This window comes from Oncorhynchus mykiss, unplaced genomic scaffold, assembly GCF_013265735.2.
Source record: "Oncorhynchus mykiss isolate Arlee unplaced genomic scaffold, USDA_OmykA_1.1 un_scaffold_415, whole genome shotgun sequence".
Lineage (NCBI taxonomy): Eukaryota > Metazoa > Chordata > Actinopteri > Salmoniformes > Salmonidae > Oncorhynchus > Oncorhynchus mykiss.
The window spans coordinates 17502-38111 of NW_023493862.1; the positions used below are offsets into that span (position 1 = coordinate 17502).

Sequence of the window (20610 nt, forward strand, 5' to 3'; positions counted from 1 at the left end):
AGCAAAATAAATACATTCATTAAATACAGTAGGGAAAGAGGTAGTTGTTTGGCCTAAATTATAGGTGGGCTATGTACAGGTGCAGTAATCTGTGAGCTGCTCTGACAGTTGGTGCTTAAAGCTAGTGAGGGAGATAAGTGTTTCCAGTTTCAGAGATTTTTGTAGTTCGTTCCAGTCATTGGCAGCAGAGAACTGGAAGGAGAGGCGGCCAAAGAAAGAATTGGTTTTGGGGGTGACTAGAGAGATATACATACACCTGTTTAGCAGATGTCGGGAAATGCTTGTGTTACTAGCTCCAACAGCACAGTAAGATCTAACCATGTTCCAACATTCCACACAATACACCCAAATGCAATTGGAATACATCAATATATGGACGAGCAATGTCAGACCGTCCGTAGACTAACATACCTTACAATACAATACTTTATATATCCACATGACATGAGCTATGCAAACCACCTCCACGTTAGGAATGTGCCCAGTGATATCTAACAAAAACACACACCTCCGTGGAACCCACATGGCAAGACAGGAAGGAAGACATGCAGGAGTGCTCATGAAGAAGACCGGAATCATCTCCAATCAAGTGAACAATGTCAAAGGAATAGGGCAAGTCATATAGATAGGGAGGCATTTCACCGCCACCCGCTGGAGCACAAGTCATTTTGCCAACACTGGCTCATCATTCAAAGCCACATAGGGAGGGATCTTAACACCACCTGCTGGATCAGAAGTGCCACTCACAATGGCCACACAGACCATTTCTCCCTCAACCTGATGCAATTGTCACAACAAGTATGTGCTCAAAATCAAACATTAACTACAACAGATCATCAAATAGGCAAACACATGCTCATGTAGAGTACCTCAAATTATACAGTTACTTTGTCACCAAAGCTAATCTGTCATTCATCTACAAATACATGCTCTTCTAAAGCCACAATGCAATGTTCACATGGTACATTTCATTTCTTACAATCTATGTCACTATTACTTCATTTGACTGCTCTTAAATCATATTCACTTAACCCTTTTCTTCACCTGCTGATTTTCTGCTGCTTTTGTCTCTTGCAGATTTGGACGTCATGTGAATCTATGTTTCTCAAGTATCAAAAGAGAGTAAGTTACATTGACCTACTTTATGAAAAACGGAATGGTACTTTTCTCTCTAGCCTAGTGCACTCTTTATCTGTAAGCTCCCCTACTGGTGTAGGTAGCTAAAAAAAAAAAAGGTACAGATGCCAGTACCCCATGTAGCCTATAGAACTTGATCTCGACGACCACATTTTACACCAATGCACCCCGACAATCGGTTGGTGGTCGGGAATCAAGTGGATGATTCTGGGACCAATTACAGGATGAGGGGTGTACTGAACTGTGCCTATAGCATGTCAAAAATCCCTCCAACGGGAAATAGGCCTTGGCAAATGGCCAGGGGCGCTGTCTTTTTCAGCACCACGGAGCTCCGCTATTACATGTCTCATGAGTGAAGATGCAACAGCAGACAATTCCTGCTCTTTTGTCCTTTAGCCGTGTCATTGCTGCATTTAACTGGCAGCCTGTATTTAGGGCCTTTACTTTGTCGTATCATTTGGTCAAGGGGTTTCGATTCCTCAGCAAATCTTCTTGGAAAAATGAACTAAATCCCACATCAGAAGTCGACTTCAAATCACGCCAAAGACACACGACTCTACTCTACTTTTTTTCGACCACCTTTCACTTGCGCCGGACAGAGATATATCATTTTACTTTCAATAGCTTAGTCAGTCGCATGAATTATGGGGTGCACACAGCTAACGTTGTAATGATCGGATCAAAACATGGATTTTTGGGGCCATCGAGGAATGTCACATGGGCCAGAAATCATTGAATGGCCATTTTCACAAAGGAATAGACAGACTCTAGCATGTTACATTCCAAGAGCAATTGGAATCGAAAAAACACAACGTGCCCCACTTGGGGACCCGAGGACCGAGTTTGGGAAACGCTGGCCTGAAGATCAAATACCAATAGGGAGCCACTATGACGTGCTCACACGCTGACAGTACCAGCGTTTAACCACTAGATGGCCTCCGTGCTCCACGGTAAACTTTTCCCATCTCATCAGCGGCACTTTCAAAGTCAGTTGTTCTTAGCTACATAGTGACCATTTTTGACACTTTTTGCCCTATATCATTACTATCACTCATTACTGCTAGTGTATTTTTCCCCTCTTCTACTCTAGGCATACATCTAATCACATATAAGAGAGCGTTATTGAAACGACTCAAGTCAGTTAAGAACCAACTCTTATTTACAATCACGGCCGGTGGTGATACAGCCTGGAATCGAACCACGGTCTGTAGTGACTCGAGAACAGGGAACATACACGGTGGGAAAGGGGCGTGTACAAATGGAACAATTGTGCCTTTTTGACTGAAATATGGAGGTGGCTCTTAAAAGAGCCTTTGGGGGATTTTGGAGATCAGGTCATCGTTTATGCGCGCTCTCCGCGAATACGACGGGCCAGCTGGATGTCCTTGGGCATGATGGTCACCCTCTTGGCGTGGATGGCGCACAGGTTGGTGTCCTCGAACAGGCCGACCAGGTAAGCCTCGCTTGCCTCCTGCAGGGCCATCACTGCGGAACTCTGGAAGCGCAGGTCGGTCTTAAAGTCCTGGGCAATTTCTCGCACCAGGCGCTGGAAAGGCAGTTTGCGGATCAGCAGCTCAGTGGACTTCTGGTAACGACGGATCTCTCTAAGAGCCACGGTGCCGGGCCTGTAACGGTGAGGCTTCTTCACGCCGCCGGTGGCCGGGGCGCTCTTGCGCGCAGCCTTGGTGGCGAGCTGCTTCCTGGGTGCTTTGCCACCGGTGGATTTGCGAGCGGTTTGCTTGGTTCTGGCCATGGCGCTAGCTAGCTTCCTTCTTTCACAGTCGGAGTATAGCCTCAAAATGCCTATGTGAAGTTTATAAAGCCGGCAGCGGCGTCTGCTCATTGGTCACCATCTCCGCACCGCCCTGATTGGCCCGTTGCGGAGGCCTCCTCCGCCGCCCATTGGACGGGAGGCTCGGCCTCTCCGTGCCGCCCCAAAATGCAACCCCCACCCTCGCCGAGGCGCGCTTGGGTCTTTTGTTAGGGCCGCGAGCAACGTTACACTTGACGCGCAATAATGCTCTCATTCTAGCCTACTAGTTGTTATCCTTCATTTAGGCCTCATGTGGGCACTTGATACGGTGCCGTCTATATGTGTGTGTATCTAACACGCCAAATAATTGGCCAGGCATAGAAAGGACACTTTGCGCTTTTGTTGAGCTAGGTGGTTGGCTCTTAAAAGAGCCTTTGGGGGTTGAGTAGTCAAGTTGCAGCCGCACCAGCGATTTTACTTGGCTTTGACGGCCTTCTCAGTCTTCTTGGGGAGCAGCACTGCCTGGATGTTGGGCAGAACACCACCCTGCGCGATGGTCACGCCGCCAAGCAGTTTGTTCAGCTCCTCGTCGTTACGGACTGCCAGCTGCAGGTGACGGGGGATGATACGAGTCTTCTTGTTGTCACGGGCAGCGTTTCCGGCCAACTCCAGGATCTCAGCAGTCAGGTACTCGAGCACTGCGGCCAGGTACACTGGTGCGCCAGCGCCCACACGCTCGGCGTAGTTGCCTTTACGCAGCAGCCTGTGCACACGGCCCACGGGGAACTGGAGCCCGGCACGGGATGAACGTGTCTTTGCCTTCGCCCTGGCCTTGCCTCCGGTTTTGCCTCTTCCGCTCATATTGGTAGCTTCAGTATGTCACAGAAAGTCTGAATGAGCCGCTGGCCACCTCGAGAGTCTTACTTATACCTCGCCACAAAAGCCATCGATTGGCCACCGGACCGGTGTGGCCTTATCCAATTGGAGTGAGGGAGGGACAGACAGACAGGCAGTCAGCCCTAAGCCCGCCCCCACCCACCCGCCCGCAGGCAGGCAGGCAGCAGAGTGACGAGGGCTAGGCTACTCTGTTTCCCTCCGACTTTTGTTACTTTTTCACGTTGGCGGGAGCGCCAAAGTGACAACTCAAATCACTGAAACATGTATCAATCAATTCGAGAGTGGCTCATAATACAAATGGCTGCTGTCCAACCCACTATAGTATGTATGCTTATTATTATCAGGATCAATGTGACATGCCAATTCTAACACATCACAACAATGTTGACTGGTGAGGGTGCTGCACTCTTGAGTGACAAATGTAAAGCCATTTAGCCACTCCAAAATGTGGTGCGTAAAAGTCATTCATTTCATTTCTTTTGCACCACGGGTAGGTAGGTGGAATGGAATGACATGCGCTTTTATGGAAAGAGGTGGGTGGCTCTTAAAAGAGCCTTTTGTGGTAACAACATGTGTCGAGTAGAAAGAACACTGTTTGTAATAGGTTTACTTCTTCTTGGGGGCTGCCTTCTTGGCCTTGGCCGCCTTGGGCTTGGCGGCTTTGGGCTTCGCTGCCTTGGTAGCCTTCTTGGGGCTCTTGGCCGCTTTCTTGGCCGCTGCGGCGGGCTTCTTCACCTTCTTTGGGCTCTTGGCGGCCTTTTTGGGTGTAGCGGGCTTCTTGGCCTTCTTGGGGGACTTCTTTGCGGCCACGGCCTTCTTGGCTGCTACCTTCTTGGGCTTCTTGGCGGCGGCGGGCTTCTTGGCGGCCACCTTCTTAGCTTTGGGGGCTGCGGCTTTCTTGGCGGGCTTCTTTGCCTCGACGGCCTTCTTGTTGAGCTTGAAGGAGCCGGAAGCACCGGTGCCCTTAGTCTGGACCAGGGTGCCCTTGGTGACGAGGCTCTTGACGGCGATCTTGACACGGGAGTTGTTCTTCTCCACGTCGTAGCCGCCTGCCGCCAGAGACTTCTTGAGCGCGGCCAGGGACACGCCGCTCCTCTCCTTGGAGGCGGACACCGCCTTGACGATGAGCTCGCCTACGCTGGGTCCCGCTTTCTTGGGCTTGGCTGCTGCCTTCTTCTTGGGTGCCTTGGCCGGCGCGGCGGCGGCGGGTGCTGGTGCGACTTCTGCCATGTCTGTCGTTCGGTCCGGTAAACACACACACTTACAACACTACGGTAGTCTGTGAGGAGGAGTACTTTGCTGTAGACGCTGCTCTGCGCTATTGAAGCTCCACACCGTGCAGGGGGCTGGCCTTAAACGCGACATGAGAACCATGTAGACTCAAGCCACCCAGCTCGGCTTCTCCGGGCTGGCCAAATGCTCTTTCACTTGTGTTTTCTGGTCGCCAATATCGGGCCAAAAGTCACCGACGGAGCCGCGTTTTTGGCCCAAAAGCGAACGGCCCAGCGAGCAGACTTGTGTCCGTTCAGAATAAAGTCATGTGGGCTGCAGAAGCCCCGTGCATTTTGCTGCGACTCGCTCAAAACCTCACCGTTCGACTGTCGGGTGGAGCGGTGCGCACTGCTTTTCCTGTGCTATTTGTCTCCTAAATGGCCTAAAAGTGCATCCGATTGCGAGCACCATTGATTGTGGAGTGAGCCGAGATGTCTGGCAAGGGAATCAAATGGTTTGGCGTCCCCTGATGTGCTCCTTGGTGTTTTAAAGGAGAGCTCTTTTGGGGACCTTAAAACACATGCACTTGTGAGGCCTGGCTGAGACTAGTTTCACGTTGTATTCGTCATGTGTCCAGGAGGCAAACGAGAAATAATACACTGTCCAACGACATGCTTACTTGCACTTTGTGTGTGTGTGTGTGATGTTTTATTAGTATGAGTTTATTAGTTGGATTTGGAGCCTGTGTGTTTTCTTGTGCTAGGTAGTCTCTCTCTCTGTCTGTGTGTCTCTTTCAAAAGCGGGTCAGAGAGAGAGAGAGAGAGAGAGAGAGAGAGATAGGCTTGTGGCCTTCTCGCAGTCCTTCCTCGCTTGACTCCGCAGCGTGACTCACTCGTGCCGGTCTTTGTGTCTGTGGGTCTTGGTGTCTGGCTGTGCGGCCGGCGCTATGGAGGCTGGCGCCCCATGTGCTTGTCCGCCCTGATATAGGCCTAGAGAGAGAGATTTGGAGCCTCTTCTTCTCTCTCCTCCTCCCTCTTGTACAGGTGTGTGTAAGGGATGTGAAACGGCTAGTTTCAATCGGTGACGTCACTTGCTCTGAGACTGTTGTTGATGATGTGTGCAGAGGGTCCCTGGTTCGGCCTAAAGTTATACTGTTACACAGGCTCCAGTCATCGGAGCACGAGTGGAATCCCACTCACTGTGTTATACTGCCATGCACACATTCCTACCCTGTTCATGTCAGCATCATTTATTCCCTCTCCCCCCTTTTTGACATGTCCTCCACACACACACACACACACATATATGGATTTGCTTTTTTCACTGACAGGTTGGGTGGCTCTTAAAAGAGCCTTTGGGTTACTACAGCACTCCAAATGGGCTGTTTACTTGGAGCTGGTGTACTTGGTCACGGCCTTGGTGCCCTCGGACACTGCGTGCTTGGCCAGCTCTCCGGGGAGCAGCAGGCGCACTGCGGTCTGGATCTCCCTGGAGGTGATGGTGGAACGCTTGTTGTAGTGGGCCAGGCGAGACGACTCTCCGGCGATACGCTCGAAGATGTCGTTCACGAACGAGTTCATGATTCCCATGGCCTTGGAGGAGATGCCGGTATCGGGGTGGACCTGCTTCAGGACTTTGTACACGTAAATGGCGTAGCTCTCCTTCCTCGACTTTCGGCGTTTCTTGCCGCCTTTCCCTGCGGTCTTGGTGACGGCTTTCTTGGAGCCCTTCTTGGGCGCGGACTTTGCTGGCTCGGGCATGATGCTGATGTCTCGCTGCTTCTCACAAACGAATGAGGGGGTGGAGAGCCCTTTCCCTCTTATGAAGACGAAGCTAAGCTAATTCGCCGGCCGTGGACACACCCCTGCTTTCTCATAGGCGCCCCTGCCATTTGCCCAGTGGAGCTGAGCGCGCATAAGAGCCTTCCACTCAGAGGCTTGCTTCCCTAACAAAGACCATAGCCTATGCTCTGTCACTGGTGGGGAATGGTGTGTTTCCAAAAAAGTCCTACAATGGCCAAAAATAAGGCTCCCCTTTTTGGTACTTGGTGGGGATTTCCCAGCCGTGGTGCCTTTATTTCGGGTGTCTCGTAATACGACTGTACGCAAAGCCTGCACTGAACATAGCCTCCCTCCTGTCATGAACACTCCCTCCCTGTCCACTCAAGAGTGGCTCATGGTTTAATACGACTGTAGGCAAAGCCTGCACTGAACATAGCCTCCTGTCACGAATACTCCCTCCCTGTCCACTCAAGAGTGGCTCATGGTTTCCTACGATAATGGATTTGACCCTTTTGAAGCGGATGTGGGTGGCTCTTAAAAGAGCCTTTGGGTTCAAGTCGGGATGTTGACGTTCCGAGAAGAGTGCGTTTAACCGCCGAAACCGTACAGGGTGCGTCCCTGGCGTTTCAGAGCGTAGACCACGTCCATGGCCGTAACGGTCTTCCTCTTGGCGTGCTCGGTGTAGGTGACGGCGTCACGGATCACGTTCTCAAGGAACACCTTCAGGACACCGCGGGTCTCCTCGTAGATCAGCCCGGAGATACGCTTCACGCCGCCACGGCGAGCCAGACGGCGAATGGCGGGCTTGGTGATTCCCTGGATGTTATCGCGGAGAACCTTACGGTGACGCTTAGCGCCTCCTTTTCCGAGTCCCTTGCCGCCTTTACCTCTTCCAGACATCGTGTGTTCGCTAGCTGAGTTCAAGTGAATTAATGACGTAATTTTCGGTGCTCGGGTGCTCTTATTATCTGCGTTTGGTGGACCTGATTGAAGCCAGTGGCACAGAAAGCGCGCGCTTTTGCCTGGCCTCTGCTGCAAAGGGGAGGGCAGGGCGTTCGTTCTAGGGAACAATGGAGGAAGAAGAAATCAAAGCTACTTACTTACATGCGCGGGAAACACACTCAAATACTGAGCTATGTTGAACACAAGGCCCAACTGTGATGTCCCACTCTTCACATTGATTGGTGTTGTTCTACTTGTTGTTGTTGTTGCACCTGATTCAACTCTTTCAATCAGCTGTGCCTCTCCAGGGCTACCACAAAAAATGGCTACTCTACCCCTGCCTGGAGTTGGGAAACACTGAACTAGTAGGATTCAACCCACTGCAGTTGCCAGTCACACCTAATAGAGATAGGCGTTAAAACCTCAAATAGTGTCACAAGTACAAAGGAGAAACAAAGTGCAACATACGGGAAACAAATACACAAGGAATGCCACAAACCCTATAAGGGGTCCGTAATGTCACCTCAGCAGTCATGTAGCTCTTGAAGGCCATGTAATAACGTCATTCTTCTTTTTCTTCCCTAGACAGGATCCAGGTGGCCATGGGAAGGGTGGTGATACCTCTGCAAGCTGAAACGCAGTAAAACATTCCTCAGACACCCACCCAACACACACACAATAAAGGGATCATTTTCCTATGCGTACAGAGGTGATAGGGATGTGCAAATATTGTATGGTACTTTTTTCAAAAAACAATAACATAGCCTTATATTACGGAAATAGTGGTATGAGGTGGATCCTTTATAGGCCAGAGAGCCTCAGCTGTTGCATTGAATGATCTCAACAGGTCATTTCAAAGGGGACAAATGAGGCCCAAGGGCACATACTGGCGATTGACCAATCGGTGCAGTTGATTCACATCTCAGATGTGACTAGGTATCATCTTACAACTTATTGTTGCCATAATTGTCTCTTACGTGCACTTAGTGGCTGCCGGCCCTCGGTTTAGTACATCGAGCAACAGAGGTTGCCTTTTAGGAGAATGACTGACAAGCGTTCAACTAGCTGGGATGCAGCTAGTGTCATCAAAGCACTTTGTCATAGCAAGTTAGAAGAAATAGGTTAAGGTTACGAAAAGGCTTAGGCTTACCCCAAATGTCACGTCCGTTCGTAGCTGTACTCCGTGTAGGCACAACAAGTCATCACACAGAGAGCACACTTGAAGCACAACTGCACTGCCTGGAAGGCCGCAACGGACTGAATTGGAATCCCTCAAACAGCACGCTAACTACATTCCGCTTTATGATGTCACAGTCAGCCCCTCGGAACACTGGTCCTCAACAATCTCAAACACCTTGGATACCCAAGCCAAACATTCTCGAATCACTCACATTCACAAATCAACCAGGGCGAAGAAGGCTGCCAGGAATTGAATGCTGAAAAGCTAACCTCCTTCACAGAGCAACATCATAGGACTGGGAGTTTGTGTTCAACAGCTTGCGTTCCCCTATTATCAAGGGCTTAGTTCCTCTATAGGCTACAGTGCAGATACTTCACATGCAGAGTACAACAACAAATAACAGAGGGCCTGTTACCACACCCTATAGGCTAGGAGTTGAACTTGGACCACAATGACATTGGTAGTAATTAGCCTGCAGCATAAATGACAGCTCCCTAACGGGGACATAAAGTGGAAATGGAAGTGCGACACATAGAGGAAAAGTCCTAATCCTAATCAAATAGACACATTTTTTTAAATTTTTATTTTTATTTATTTCACCAGGTAGGCAAGTTGAGAACAAGTTCTCATTTACAATTGCGACCTGGCCAAGATTAAGCAAAGCAGTTCGACACATACAACGACACAGACTTACACATGGAGTAAAACAAACATACAGTCAATAATACAGTATAAACAAGTCTATATACGATGTGAGCAAATGAGGTGAGATAAGGGAGGTAAAGGCAAAAAAAGCCCATGGTGGCAAAGTAAATACAATATAGCAAGTAAAACACTGGAATGGTACATTTGCAATGGAAGACATGTGCAAAGTAGAAATAAAAATAATGGGGTGCAAAGGAGCAAAATAAATACATTCATTAAATACAGTAGGGAAAGAGGTAGTTGTTTGGCCTAAATTATAGGTGGGCTATGTACAGGTGCAGTAATCTGTGAGCTGCTCTGACAGTTGGTGCTTAAAGCTAGTGAGGGAGATAAGTGTTTCCAGTTTCAGAGATTTTTGTAGTTCGTTCCAGTCATTGGCAGCAGAGAACTGGAAGGAGAGGCGGCCAAAGAAAGAATTGGTTTTGGGGGTGACTAGAGAGATATACATACACCTGTTTAGCAGATGTCGGGAAATGCTTGTGTTACTAGCTCCAACAGCACAGTAAGATCTAACCATGTTCCAACATTCCACACAATACACCCAAATGCAATTGGAATACATCAATATATGGACGAGCAATGTCAGACCGTCCGTAGACTAACATACCTTACAATACAATACTTTATATATCCACATGACATGAGCTATGCAAACCACCTCCACGTTAGGAATGTGCCCAGTGATATCTAACAAAAACACACACCTCCGTGGAACCCACATGGCAAGACAGGAAGGAAGACATGCAGGAGTGCTCATGAAGAAGACCGGAATCATCTCCAATCAAGTGAACAATGTCAAAGGAATAGGGCAAGTCATATAGATAGGGAGGCATTTCACCGCCACCCGCTGGAGCACAAGTCATTTTGCCAACACTGGCTCATCATTCAAAGCCACATAGGGAGGGATCTTAACACCACCTGCTGGATCAGAAGTGCCACTCACAATGGCCACACAGACCATTTCTCCCTCAACCTGATGCAATTGTCACAACAAGTATGTGCTCAAAATCAAACATTAACTACAACAGATCATCAAATAGGCAAACACATGCTCATGTAGAGTACCTCAAATTATACAGTTACTTTGTCACCAAAGCTAATCTGTCATTCATCTACAAATACATGCTCTTCTAAAGCCACAATGCAATGTTCACATGGTACATTTCATTTCTTACAATCTATGTCACTATTACTTCATTTGACTGCTCTTAAATCATATTCACTTAACCCTTTTCTTCACCTGCTGATTTTCTGCTGCTTTTGTCTCTTGCAGATTTGGACGTCATGTGAATCTATGTTTCTCAAGTATCAAAAGAGAGTAAGTTACATTGACCTACTTTATGAAAAACGGAATGGTACTTTTCTCTCTAGCCTAGTGCACTCTTTATCTGTAAGCTCCCCTACTGGTGTAGGTAGCTAAAAAAAAAAAAGGTACAGATGCCAGTACCCCATGTAGCCTATAGAACTTGATCTCGACGACCACATTTTACACCAATGCACCCCGACAATCGGTTGGTGGTCGGGAATCAAGTGGATGATTCTGGGACCAATTACAGGATGAGGGGTGTACTGAACTGTGCCTATAGCATGTCAAAAATCCCTCCAACGGGAAATAGGCCTTGGCAAATGGCCAGGGGCGCTGTCTTTTTCAGCACCACGGAGCTCCGCTATTACATGTCTCATGAGTGAAGATGCAACAGCAGACAATTCCTGCTCTTTTGTCCTGAGATGACACACTTTAGCCGTGTCATTGCTGCATTTAACTGGCAGCCTGTATTTAGGGCCTTTACTTTGTCGTATCATTTGGTCAAGGGGTTTCGATTCCTCAGCAAATCTTCTTGGAAAAATGAACTAAATCCCACATCAGAAGTCGACTTCAAATCACGCCAAAGACACACGACTCTACTCTACTTTTTTTCGACCACCTTTCACTTGCGCCGGACAGAGATATATCATTTTACTTTCAATAGCTTAGTCAGTCGCATGAATTATGGGGTGCACACAGCTAACGTTGTAATGATCGGATCAAAACATGGATTTTTGGGGCCATCGAGGAATGTCACATGGGCCAGAAATCATTGAATGGCCATTTTCACAAAGGAATAGACAGACTCTAGCATGTTACATTCCAAGAGCAATTGGAATCGAAAAAACACAACGTGCCCCACTTGGGGACCCGAGGACCGAGTTTGGGAAACGCTGGCCTGAAGATCAAATACCAATAGGGAGCCACTATGACGTGCTCACACGCTGACAGTACCAGCGTTTAACCACTAGATGGCCTCCGTGCTCCACGGTAAACTTTTCCCATCTCATCAGCGGCACTTTCAAAGTCAGTTGTTCTTAGCTACATAGTGACCATTTTTGACACTTTTTGCCCTATATCATTACTATCACTCATTACTGCTAGTGTATTTTTCCCCTCTTCTACTCTAGGCATACATCTAATCACATATAAGAGAGCGTTATTGAAACGACTCAAGTCAGTTAAGAACCAACTCTTATTTACAATCACGGCCGGTGGTGATACAGCCTGGAATCGAACCACGGTCTGTAGTGACTCGAGAACAGGGAACATACACGGTGGGAAAGGGGCGTGTACAAATGGAACAATTGTGCCTTTTTGACTGAAATATGGAGGTGGCTCTTAAAAGAGCCTTTGGGGGATTTTGGAGATCAGGTCATCGTTTATGCGCGCTCTCCGCGAATACGACGGGCCAGCTGGATGTCCTTGGGCATGATGGTCACCCTCTTGGCGTGGATGGCGCACAGGTTGGTGTCCTCGAACAGGCCGACCAGGTAAGCCTCGCTTGCCTCCTGCAGGGCCATCACTGCGGAACTCTGGAAGCGCAGGTCGGTCTTAAAGTCCTGGGCAATTTCTCGCACCAGGCGCTGGAAAGGCAGTTTGCGGATCAGCAGCTCAGTGGACTTCTGGTAACGACGGATCTCTCTAAGAGCCACGGTGCCGGGCCTGTAACGGTGAGGCTTCTTCACGCCGCCGGTGGCCGGGGCGCTCTTGCGCGCAGCCTTGGTGGCGAGCTGCTTCCTGGGTGCTTTGCCACCGGTGGATTTGCGAGCGGTTTGCTTGGTTCTGGCCATGGCGCTAGCTAGCTTCCTTCTTTCACAGTCGGAGTATAGCCTCAAAATGCCTATGTGAAGTTTATAAAGCCGGCAGCGGCGTCTGCTCATTGGTCACCATCTCCGCACCGCCCTGATTGGCCCGTTGCGGAGGCCTCCTCCGCCGCCCATTGGACGGGAGGCTCGGCCTCTCCGTGCCGCCCCAAAATGCAACCCCCACCCTCGCCGAGGCGCGCTTGGGTCTTTTGTTAGGGCCGCGAGCAACGTTACACTTGACGCGCAATAATGCTCTCATTCTAGCCTACTAGTTGTTATCCTTCATTTAGGCCTCATGTGGGCACTTGATACGGTGCCGTCTATATGTGTGTGTATCTAACACGCCAAATAATTGGCCAGGCATAGAAAGGACACTTTGCGCTTTTGTTGAGCTAGGTGGTTGGCTCTTAAAAGAGCCTTTGGGGGTTGAGTAGTCAAGTTGCAGCCGCACCAGCGATTTTACTTGGCTTTGACGGCCTTCTCAGTCTTCTTGGGGAGCAGCACTGCCTGGATGTTGGGCAGAACACCACCCTGCGCGATGGTCACGCCGCCAAGCAGTTTGTTCAGCTCCTCGTCGTTACGGACTGCCAGCTGCAGGTGACGGGGGATGATACGAGTCTTCTTGTTGTCACGGGCAGCGTTTCCGGCCAACTCCAGGATCTCAGCAGTCAGGTACTCGAGCACTGCGGCCAGGTACACTGGTGCGCCAGCGCCCACACGCTCGGCGTAGTTGCCTTTACGCAGCAGCCTGTGCACACGGCCCACGGGGAACTGGAGCCCGGCACGGGATGAACGTGTCTTTGCCTTCGCCCTGGCCTTGCCTCCGGTTTTGCCTCTTCCGCTCATATTGGTAGCTTCAGTATGTCACAGAAAGTCTGAATGAGCCGCTGGCCACCTCGAGAGTCTTACTTATACCTCGCCACAAAAGCCATCGATTGGCCACCGGACCGGTGTGGCCTTATCCAATTGGAGTGAGGGAGGGACAGACAGACAGGCAGTCAGCCCTAAGCCCGCCCCCACCCACCCGCCCGCAGGCAGGCAGGCAGCAGAGTGACGAGGGCTAGGCTACTCTGTTTCCCTCCGACTTTTGTTACTTTTTCACGTTGGCGGGAGCGCCAAAGTGACAACTCAAATCACTGAAACATGTATCAATCAATTCGAGAGTGGCTCATAATACAAATGGCTGCTGTCCAACCCACTATAGTATGTATGCTTATTATTATCAGGATCAATGTGACATGCCAATTCTAACACATCACAACAATGTTGACTGGTGAGGGTGCTGCACTCTTGAGTGACAAATGTAAAGCCATTTAGCCACTCCAAAATGTGGTGCGTAAAAGTCATTCATTTCATTTCTTTTGCACCACGGGTAGGTAGGTGGAATGGAATGACATGCGCTTTTATGGAAAGAGGTGGGTGGCTCTTAAAAGAGCCTTTTGTGGTAACAACATGTGTCGAGTAGAAAGAACACTGTTTGTAATAGGTTTACTTCTTCTTGGGGGCTGCCTTCTTGGCCTTGGCCGCCTTGGGCTTGGCGGCTTTGGGCTTCGCTGCCTTGGTAGCCTTCTTGGGGCTCTTGGCCGCTTTCTTGGCCGCTGCGGCGGGCTTCTTCACCTTCTTTGGGCTCTTGGCGGCCTTTTTGGGTGTAGCGGGCTTCTTGGCCTTCTTGGGGGACTTCTTTGCGGCCACGGCCTTCTTGGCTGCTACCTTCTTGGGCTTCTTGGCGGCGGCGGGCTTCTTGGCGGCCACCTTCTTAGCTTTGGGGGCTGCGGCTTTCTTGGCGGGCTTCTTTGCCTCGACGGCCTTCTTGTTGAGCTTGAAGGAGCCGGAAGCACCGGTGCCCTTAGTCTGGACCAGGGTGCCCTTGGTGACGAGGCTCTTGACGGCGATCTTGACACGGGAGTTGTTCTTCTCCACGTCGTAGCCGCCTGCCGCCAGAGACTTCTTGAGCGCGGCCAGGGACACGCCGCTCCTCTCCTTGGAGGCGGACACCGCCTTGACGATGAGCTCGCCTACGCTGGGTCCCGCTTTCTTGGGCTTGGCTGCTGCCTTCTTCTTGGGTGCCTTGGCCGGCGCGGCGGCGGCGGGTGCTGGTGCGACTTCTGCCATGTCTGTCGTTCGGTCCGGTAAACACACACACTTACAACACTACGGTAGTCTGTGAGGAGGAGTACTTTGCTGTAGACGCTGCTCTGCGCTATTGAAGCTCCACACCGTGCAGGGGGCTGGCCTTAAACGCGACATGAGAACCATGTAGACTCAAGCCACCCAGCTCGGCTTCTCCGGGCTGGCCAAATGCTCTTTCACTTGTGTTTTCTGGTCGCCAATATCGGGCCAAAAGTCACCGACGGAGCCGCGTTTTTGGCCCAAAAGCGAACGGCCCAGCGAGCAGACTTGTGTCCGTTCAGAATAAAGTCATGTGGGCTGCAGAAGCCCCGTGCATTTTGCTGCGACTCGCTCAAAACCTCACCGTTCGACTGTCGGGTGGAGCGGTGCGCACTGCTTTTCCTGTGCTATTTGTCTCCTAAATGGCCTAAAAGTGCATCCGATTGCGAGCACCATTGATTGTGGAGTGAGCCGAGATGTCTGGCAAGGGAATCAAATGGTTTGGCGTCCCCTGATGTGCTCCTTGGTGTTTTAAAGGAGAGCTCTTTTGGGGACCTTAAAACACATGCACTTGTGAGGCCTGGCTGAGACTAGTTTCACGTTGTATTCGTCATGTGTCCAGGAGGCAAACGAGAAATAATACACTGTCCAACGACATGCTTACTTGCACTTTGTGTGTGTGTGTGTGATGTTTTATTAGTATGAGTTTATTAGTTGGATTTGGAGCCTGTGTGTTTTCTTGTGCTAGGTAGTCTCTCTCTCTGTCTGTGTGTCTCTTTCAAAAGCGTGTCAGAGAGAGAGAGAGAGAGAGAGAGATAGGCTTGTGGCCTTCTCGCAGTCCTTCCTCGCTTGACTCCGCAGCGTGACTCACTCGTGCCGGTCTTTGTGTCTGTGGGTCTTGGTGTCTGGCTGTGCGGCCGGCGCTATGGAGGCTGGCGCCCCATGTGCTTGTCCGCCCTGATATAGGCCTAGAGAGAGAGATTTGGAGCCTCTTCTTCTCTCTCCTCCTCCCTCTTGTACAGGTGTGTGTAAGGGATGTGAAACGGCTAGTTTCAATCGGTGACGTCACTTGCTCTGAGACTGTTGTTGATGATGTGTGCAGAGGGTCCCTGGTTCGGCCTAAAGTTATACTGTTACACAGGCTCCAGTCATCGGAGCACGAGTGGAATCCCACTCACTGTGTTATACTGCCATGCACACATTCCTACCCTGTTCATGTCAGCATCATTTATTCCCTCTCCCCCCTTTTTGACATGTCCTCCACACACACACACACATATATGGATTTGCTTTTTTCACTGACAGGTTGGGTGGCTCTTAAAAGAGCCTTTGGGTTACTACAGCACTCCAAATGGGCTGTTTACTTGGAGCTGGTGTACTTGGTCACGGCCTTGGTGCCCTCGGACACTGCGTGCTTGGCCAGCTCTCCGGGGAGCAGCAGGCGCACTGCGGTCTGGATCTCCCTGGAGGTGATGGTGGAACGCTTGTTGTAGTGGGCCAGGCGAGACGACTCTCCGGCGATACGCTCGAAGATGTCGTTCACGAACGAGTTCATGATTCCCATGGCCTTGGAGGAGATGCCGGTATCGGGGTGGACCTGCTTCAGGACTTTGTACACGTAAATGGCGTAGCTCTCCTTCCTCGACTTTCGGCGTTTCTTGCCGCCTTTCCCTGCGGTCTTGGTGACGGCTTTCTTGGAGCCCTTCTTGGGCGCGGACTTTGCTGGCTCGGGCATGATGCTGATGTCTCGCTGCTTCTCACAAACGAATGAGGGGGTGGAGAACCCTTTCCCTCTTATGAAGACGAAGCTAAGCTAATTCGCCGGCCGTGGACACACCCCTGCTTTCTCATAGGCGCCCCTGCCATTTGCCCAGTGGAGCTGAGCGCGCATAAGAGCCTTCCACTCAGAGGCTTGCTTCCCTAACAAAGACCATAGCCTATGCTCTGTCACTGGTGGGGAATGGTGTGTTTCCAAAAAAGTCCTACAATGGCCAAAAATAAGGCTCCCCTTTTTGGTACTTGGTGGGGATTTCCCAGCCGTGGTGCCTTTATTTCGGGTGTCTCGTAATACGACTGTACGCAAAGCCTGCACTGAACATAGCCTCCCTCCTGTCATGAACACTCCCTCCCTGTCCACTCAAGAGTGGCTCATGGTTTAATACGACTGTAGGCAAAGCCTGCACTGAACATAGCCTCCCTCCTGTCACGAATACTCCCTCCCTGTCCACTCAAGAGTGGCTCATGGTTTCCTACGATAATGGATTTGACCCTTTTGAAGCGGATGTGGGTGGCTCTTAAAAGAGCCTTTGGGTTCAAGTCGGGATGTTGACGTTCCGAGAAGAGTGCGTTTAACCGCCGAAACCGTACAGGGTGCGTCCCTGGCGTTTCAGAGCGTAGACCACGTCCATGGCCGTAACGGTCTTCCTCTTGGCGTGCTCGGTGTAGGTGACGGCGTCACGGATCACGTTCTCAAGGAACACCTTCAGGACACCGCGGGTCTCCTCGTAGATCAGCCCGGAGATACGCTTCACGCCGCCACGGCGAGCCAGACGGCGAATGGCGGGCTTGGTGATTCCCTGGATGTTATCGCGGAGAACCTTACGGTGACGCTTAGCGCCTCCTTTTCCGAGTCCCTTGCCGCCTTTACCTCTTCCAGACATCGTGTGTTCGCTAGCTGAGTTCAAGTGAATTAATGACGTAATTTTCGGTGCTCGGGTGCTCTTATTATCTGCGTTTGGTGGACCTGATTGAAGCCAGTGGCACAGAAAGCGCGCGCTTTTGCCTGGCCTCTGCTGCAAAGGGGAGGGCAGGGCGTTCGTTCTAGGGAACAATGGAGGAAGAAGAAATCAAAGCTACTTACTTACATGCGCGGGAAACACACTCAAATACTGAGCTATGTTGAACACAAGGCCCAACTGTGATGTCCCACTCTTCACATTGATTGGTGTTGTTCTACTTGTTGTTGTTGTTGCACCTGATTCAACTCTTTCAATCAGCTGTGCCTCTCCAGGGCTACCACAAAAAATGGCTACTCTACCCCTGCCTGGAGTTGGGAAACACTGAACTAGTAGGATTCAACCCACTGCAGTTGCCAGTCACACCTAATAGAGATAGGCGTTAAAACCTCAAATAGTGTCACAAGTACAAAGGAGAAACAAAGTGCAACATACGGGAAACAAATACACAAGGAATGCCACAAACCCTATAAGGGGTCCGTAATGTCACCTCAGCAGTCATGTAGCTCTTGAAGGCCATGTAATAACGTCATTCTTCTTTTTCTTCCCTAGACAGGATCCAGGTGGCCATGGGAAGGGTGGTGATACCTCTGCAAGCTGAAACGCAGTAAAACATTCCTCAGACACCCACCCAACACACACACAATAAAGGGATCATTTTCCTATGCGTACAGAGGTGATAGGGATGTGCAAATATTGTATGGTACTTTTTTCAAAAAACAATAACATAGCCTTATATTACGGAAATAGTGGTATGAGGTGGATCCTTTATAGGCCAGAGAGCCTCAGCTGTTGCATTGAATGATCTCAACAGGTCATTTCAAAGGGGACAAATGAGGCCCAAGGGCACATACTGGCGATTGACCAATCGGTGCAGTTGATTCACATCTCAGATGTGACTAGGTATCATCTTACAACTTATTGTTGCCATAATTGTCTCTTACGTGCACTTAGTGGCTGCCGGCCCTCGGTTTAGTACATCGAGCAACAGAGGTTGCCTTTTAGGAGAATGACTGACAAGCGTTCAACTAGCTGGGATGCAGCTAGTGTCATCAAAGCACTTTGTCATAGCAAGTTAGAAGAAATAGGTTAAGGTTACGAAAAGGCTTAGGCTTACCCCAAATGTCACGTCCGTTCGTAGCTGTACTCCGTGTAGGCACAACAAGTCATCACACAGAGAGCACACTTGAAGCACAACTGCACTGCCTGGAAGGCCGCAACGGACTGAATTGGAATCCCTCAAACAGCACGCTAACTACATTCCGCTTTATGATGTCACAGTCAGCCCCTCGGAACACTGGTCCTCAACAATCTCAAACACCTTGGATACCCAAGCCAAACATTCTCGAATCACTCACATTCACAAATCAACCAGGGCGAAGAAGGCTGCCAGGAATTGAATGCTGAAAAGCTAACCTCCTTCACAGAGCAACATCATAGGACTGGGAGTTTGTGTTCAACAGCTTGCGTTCCCCTATTATCAAGGGCTTAGTTCCTCTATAGGCTACAGTGCAGATACTTCACATGCAGAGTACAACAACAAATAACAGAGGGCCTGTTACCACACCCTATAGGCTAGGAGTTGAACTTGGACCACAATGACATTGGTAGTAATTAGCCTGCAGCATAAATGACAGCTCCCTAACGGGGACATAAAGTGGAAATGGAAGTGCGACACATAGAGGAAAAGTCCTAATCCTAATCAAATAGACACATTTTTTTAAATTTTTATTTTTATTTATTTCACCAGGTAGGCAAGTTGAGAACAAGTTCTCATTTACAATTGCGACCTGGCCAAGATTAAGCAAAGCAGTTCGACACATACAACGACACAGACTTACACATGGAGTAAAACAAACATACAGTCAATAATACAGTATAAACAAGTCTATATACGATGTGAGCAAATGAGGTGAGATAAGGGAGGTAAAGGCAAAAAAAGCCCATGGTGGCAAAGTAAATACAATATAGCAAGTAAAACACTGGAATGGTACATTTGCAATGGAAGACATGTGCAAAGTAGAAATAAAAATAATGGGGTGCAAAGGAGCAAAATAAATACATTCATTAAATACAGTAGGGAAAGAGGTAGTTGTTTGGCCTAAATTATAGGTGGGCTATGTACAGGTGCAGTAATCTGTGAGCTGCTCTGACAGTTGGTGCTTAAAGCTAGTGAGGGAGATAAGTGTTTCCAGTTTCAGAGATTTTTGTAGTTCGTTCCAGTCATTGGCAGCAGAGAACTGGAAGGAGAGGCGGCCAAAGAAAGAATTGGTTTTGGGGGTGACTAGAGAGATATACATACACCTGTTTAGCAGATGTCGGGAAATGCTTGTGTTACTAGCTCCAACAGCACAGTAAGATCTAACCATGTTCCAACATTCCACACAATACACCCAAATGCAATTGGAATACATCAATATATGGACGAGCAATGTCAGACCGTCCGTAGACTAACATACCTTACAATACAATACTTTATATATCCACATGACATGAGCTATGCAAACCACCTCCACGTTAGGAATGTGCCCAGTGATATCTAACAAAAACACACACCTCCGTGGAACCCACATGGCAAGACAGGAAGGAAGACATGCAGGAGTGCTCATGAAGAAGACCGGAATCATCTCCAATCAAGTGAACAATGTCAAAGGAATAGGGCAAGTCATATAGATAGGGAGGCATTTCACCGCCACCCGCTGGAGCACAAGTCATTTTGCCAACACTGGCTCATCATTCAAAGCCACATAGGGAGGGATCTTAACACCACCTGCTGGATCAGAAGTGCCACTCACAATGGCCACACAGACCATTTCTCCCTCAACCTGATGCAATTGTCACAACAAGTATGTGCTCAAAATCAAACATTAACTACAACAGATCATCAAATAGGCAAACACATGCTCATGTAGAGTACCTCAAATTATACAGTTACTTTGTCACCAAAGCTAATCTGTCATTCATCTACAAATACATGCTCTTCTAAAGCCACAATGCAATGTTCACATGGTACATTTCATTTCTTACAATCTATGTCACTATTAC

General features: G+C 49.4%; 7 protein-coding genes across 7 annotated transcripts; all 7 read right to left on the minus strand.

Moving 5' to 3' along the window:
* Window positions 1-2458: 2458 nt before the first annotated feature.
* LOC118956072 (histone H3-like) lies at window positions 2459-3002 on the minus strand. The gene has a single exon (XM_036974143.1). The coding sequence runs from the start codon at window positions 2978-2980 to the stop codon at window positions 2480-2482; it is 501 nt and encodes a 166-aa protein (XP_036830038.1). The 5' UTR covers window positions 2981-3002; the 3' UTR covers window positions 2459-2479.
* On the minus strand, window positions 2989-3912 carry LOC118956074 (histone H2A). The gene has a single exon (XM_036974145.1). It carries the CDS (start codon window positions 3749-3751, stop codon window positions 3365-3367), a length of 387 nt encoding a protein of 128 aa, XP_036830040.1. The 5' UTR covers window positions 3752-3912; the 3' UTR covers window positions 2989-3364.
* A 409-nt stretch (window positions 3913-4321) lies between these two features.
* Window positions 4322-5164, minus strand: LOC118956071 (histone H1). The gene has a single exon (XM_036974142.1). The coding sequence runs from the start codon at window positions 5015-5017 to the stop codon at window positions 4394-4396; it is 624 nt and encodes a 207-aa protein (XP_036830037.1). The 5' UTR covers window positions 5018-5164; the 3' UTR covers window positions 4322-4393.
* Window positions 5165-6330: 1166 nt separating this feature from the next.
* On the minus strand, window positions 6331-6813 carry LOC110518129 (histone H2B). The gene has a single exon (XM_021595850.2). It carries the CDS (start codon window positions 6757-6759, stop codon window positions 6385-6387), a length of 375 nt encoding a protein of 124 aa, XP_021451525.2. The 5' UTR covers window positions 6760-6813; the 3' UTR covers window positions 6331-6384.
* Window positions 6814-7307: 494 nt separating this feature from the next.
* Window positions 7308-18064, minus strand: LOC118956075. Its single transcript, XM_036974146.1, has 5 exons — window positions 17198-18064; window positions 16428-16438; window positions 15394-15400; window positions 12376-12725; window positions 7308-7694 (listed from the first exon to the last, which is right to left on the minus strand). Exons 1-5 carry the CDS (start codon window positions 17488-17490, stop codon window positions 7369-7371), a joined length of 987 nt encoding a protein of 328 aa, XP_036830041.1. The 5' UTR covers window positions 17491-18064; the 3' UTR covers window positions 7308-7368.
* LOC118956073 (histone H2A) lies at window positions 13119-13613 on the minus strand. Its single transcript, XM_036974144.1, has one exon. It carries the CDS (start codon window positions 13565-13567, stop codon window positions 13181-13183), a length of 387 nt encoding a protein of 128 aa, XP_036830039.1. The 5' UTR covers window positions 13568-13613; the 3' UTR covers window positions 13119-13180.
* Window positions 14138-14980, minus strand: LOC118956070 (histone H1). Its single transcript, XM_036974141.1, has one exon. The coding sequence runs from the start codon at window positions 14831-14833 to the stop codon at window positions 14210-14212; it is 624 nt and encodes a 207-aa protein (XP_036830036.1). The 5' UTR covers window positions 14834-14980; the 3' UTR covers window positions 14138-14209.
* Window positions 18065-20610: the final 2546 nt, after the last annotated feature.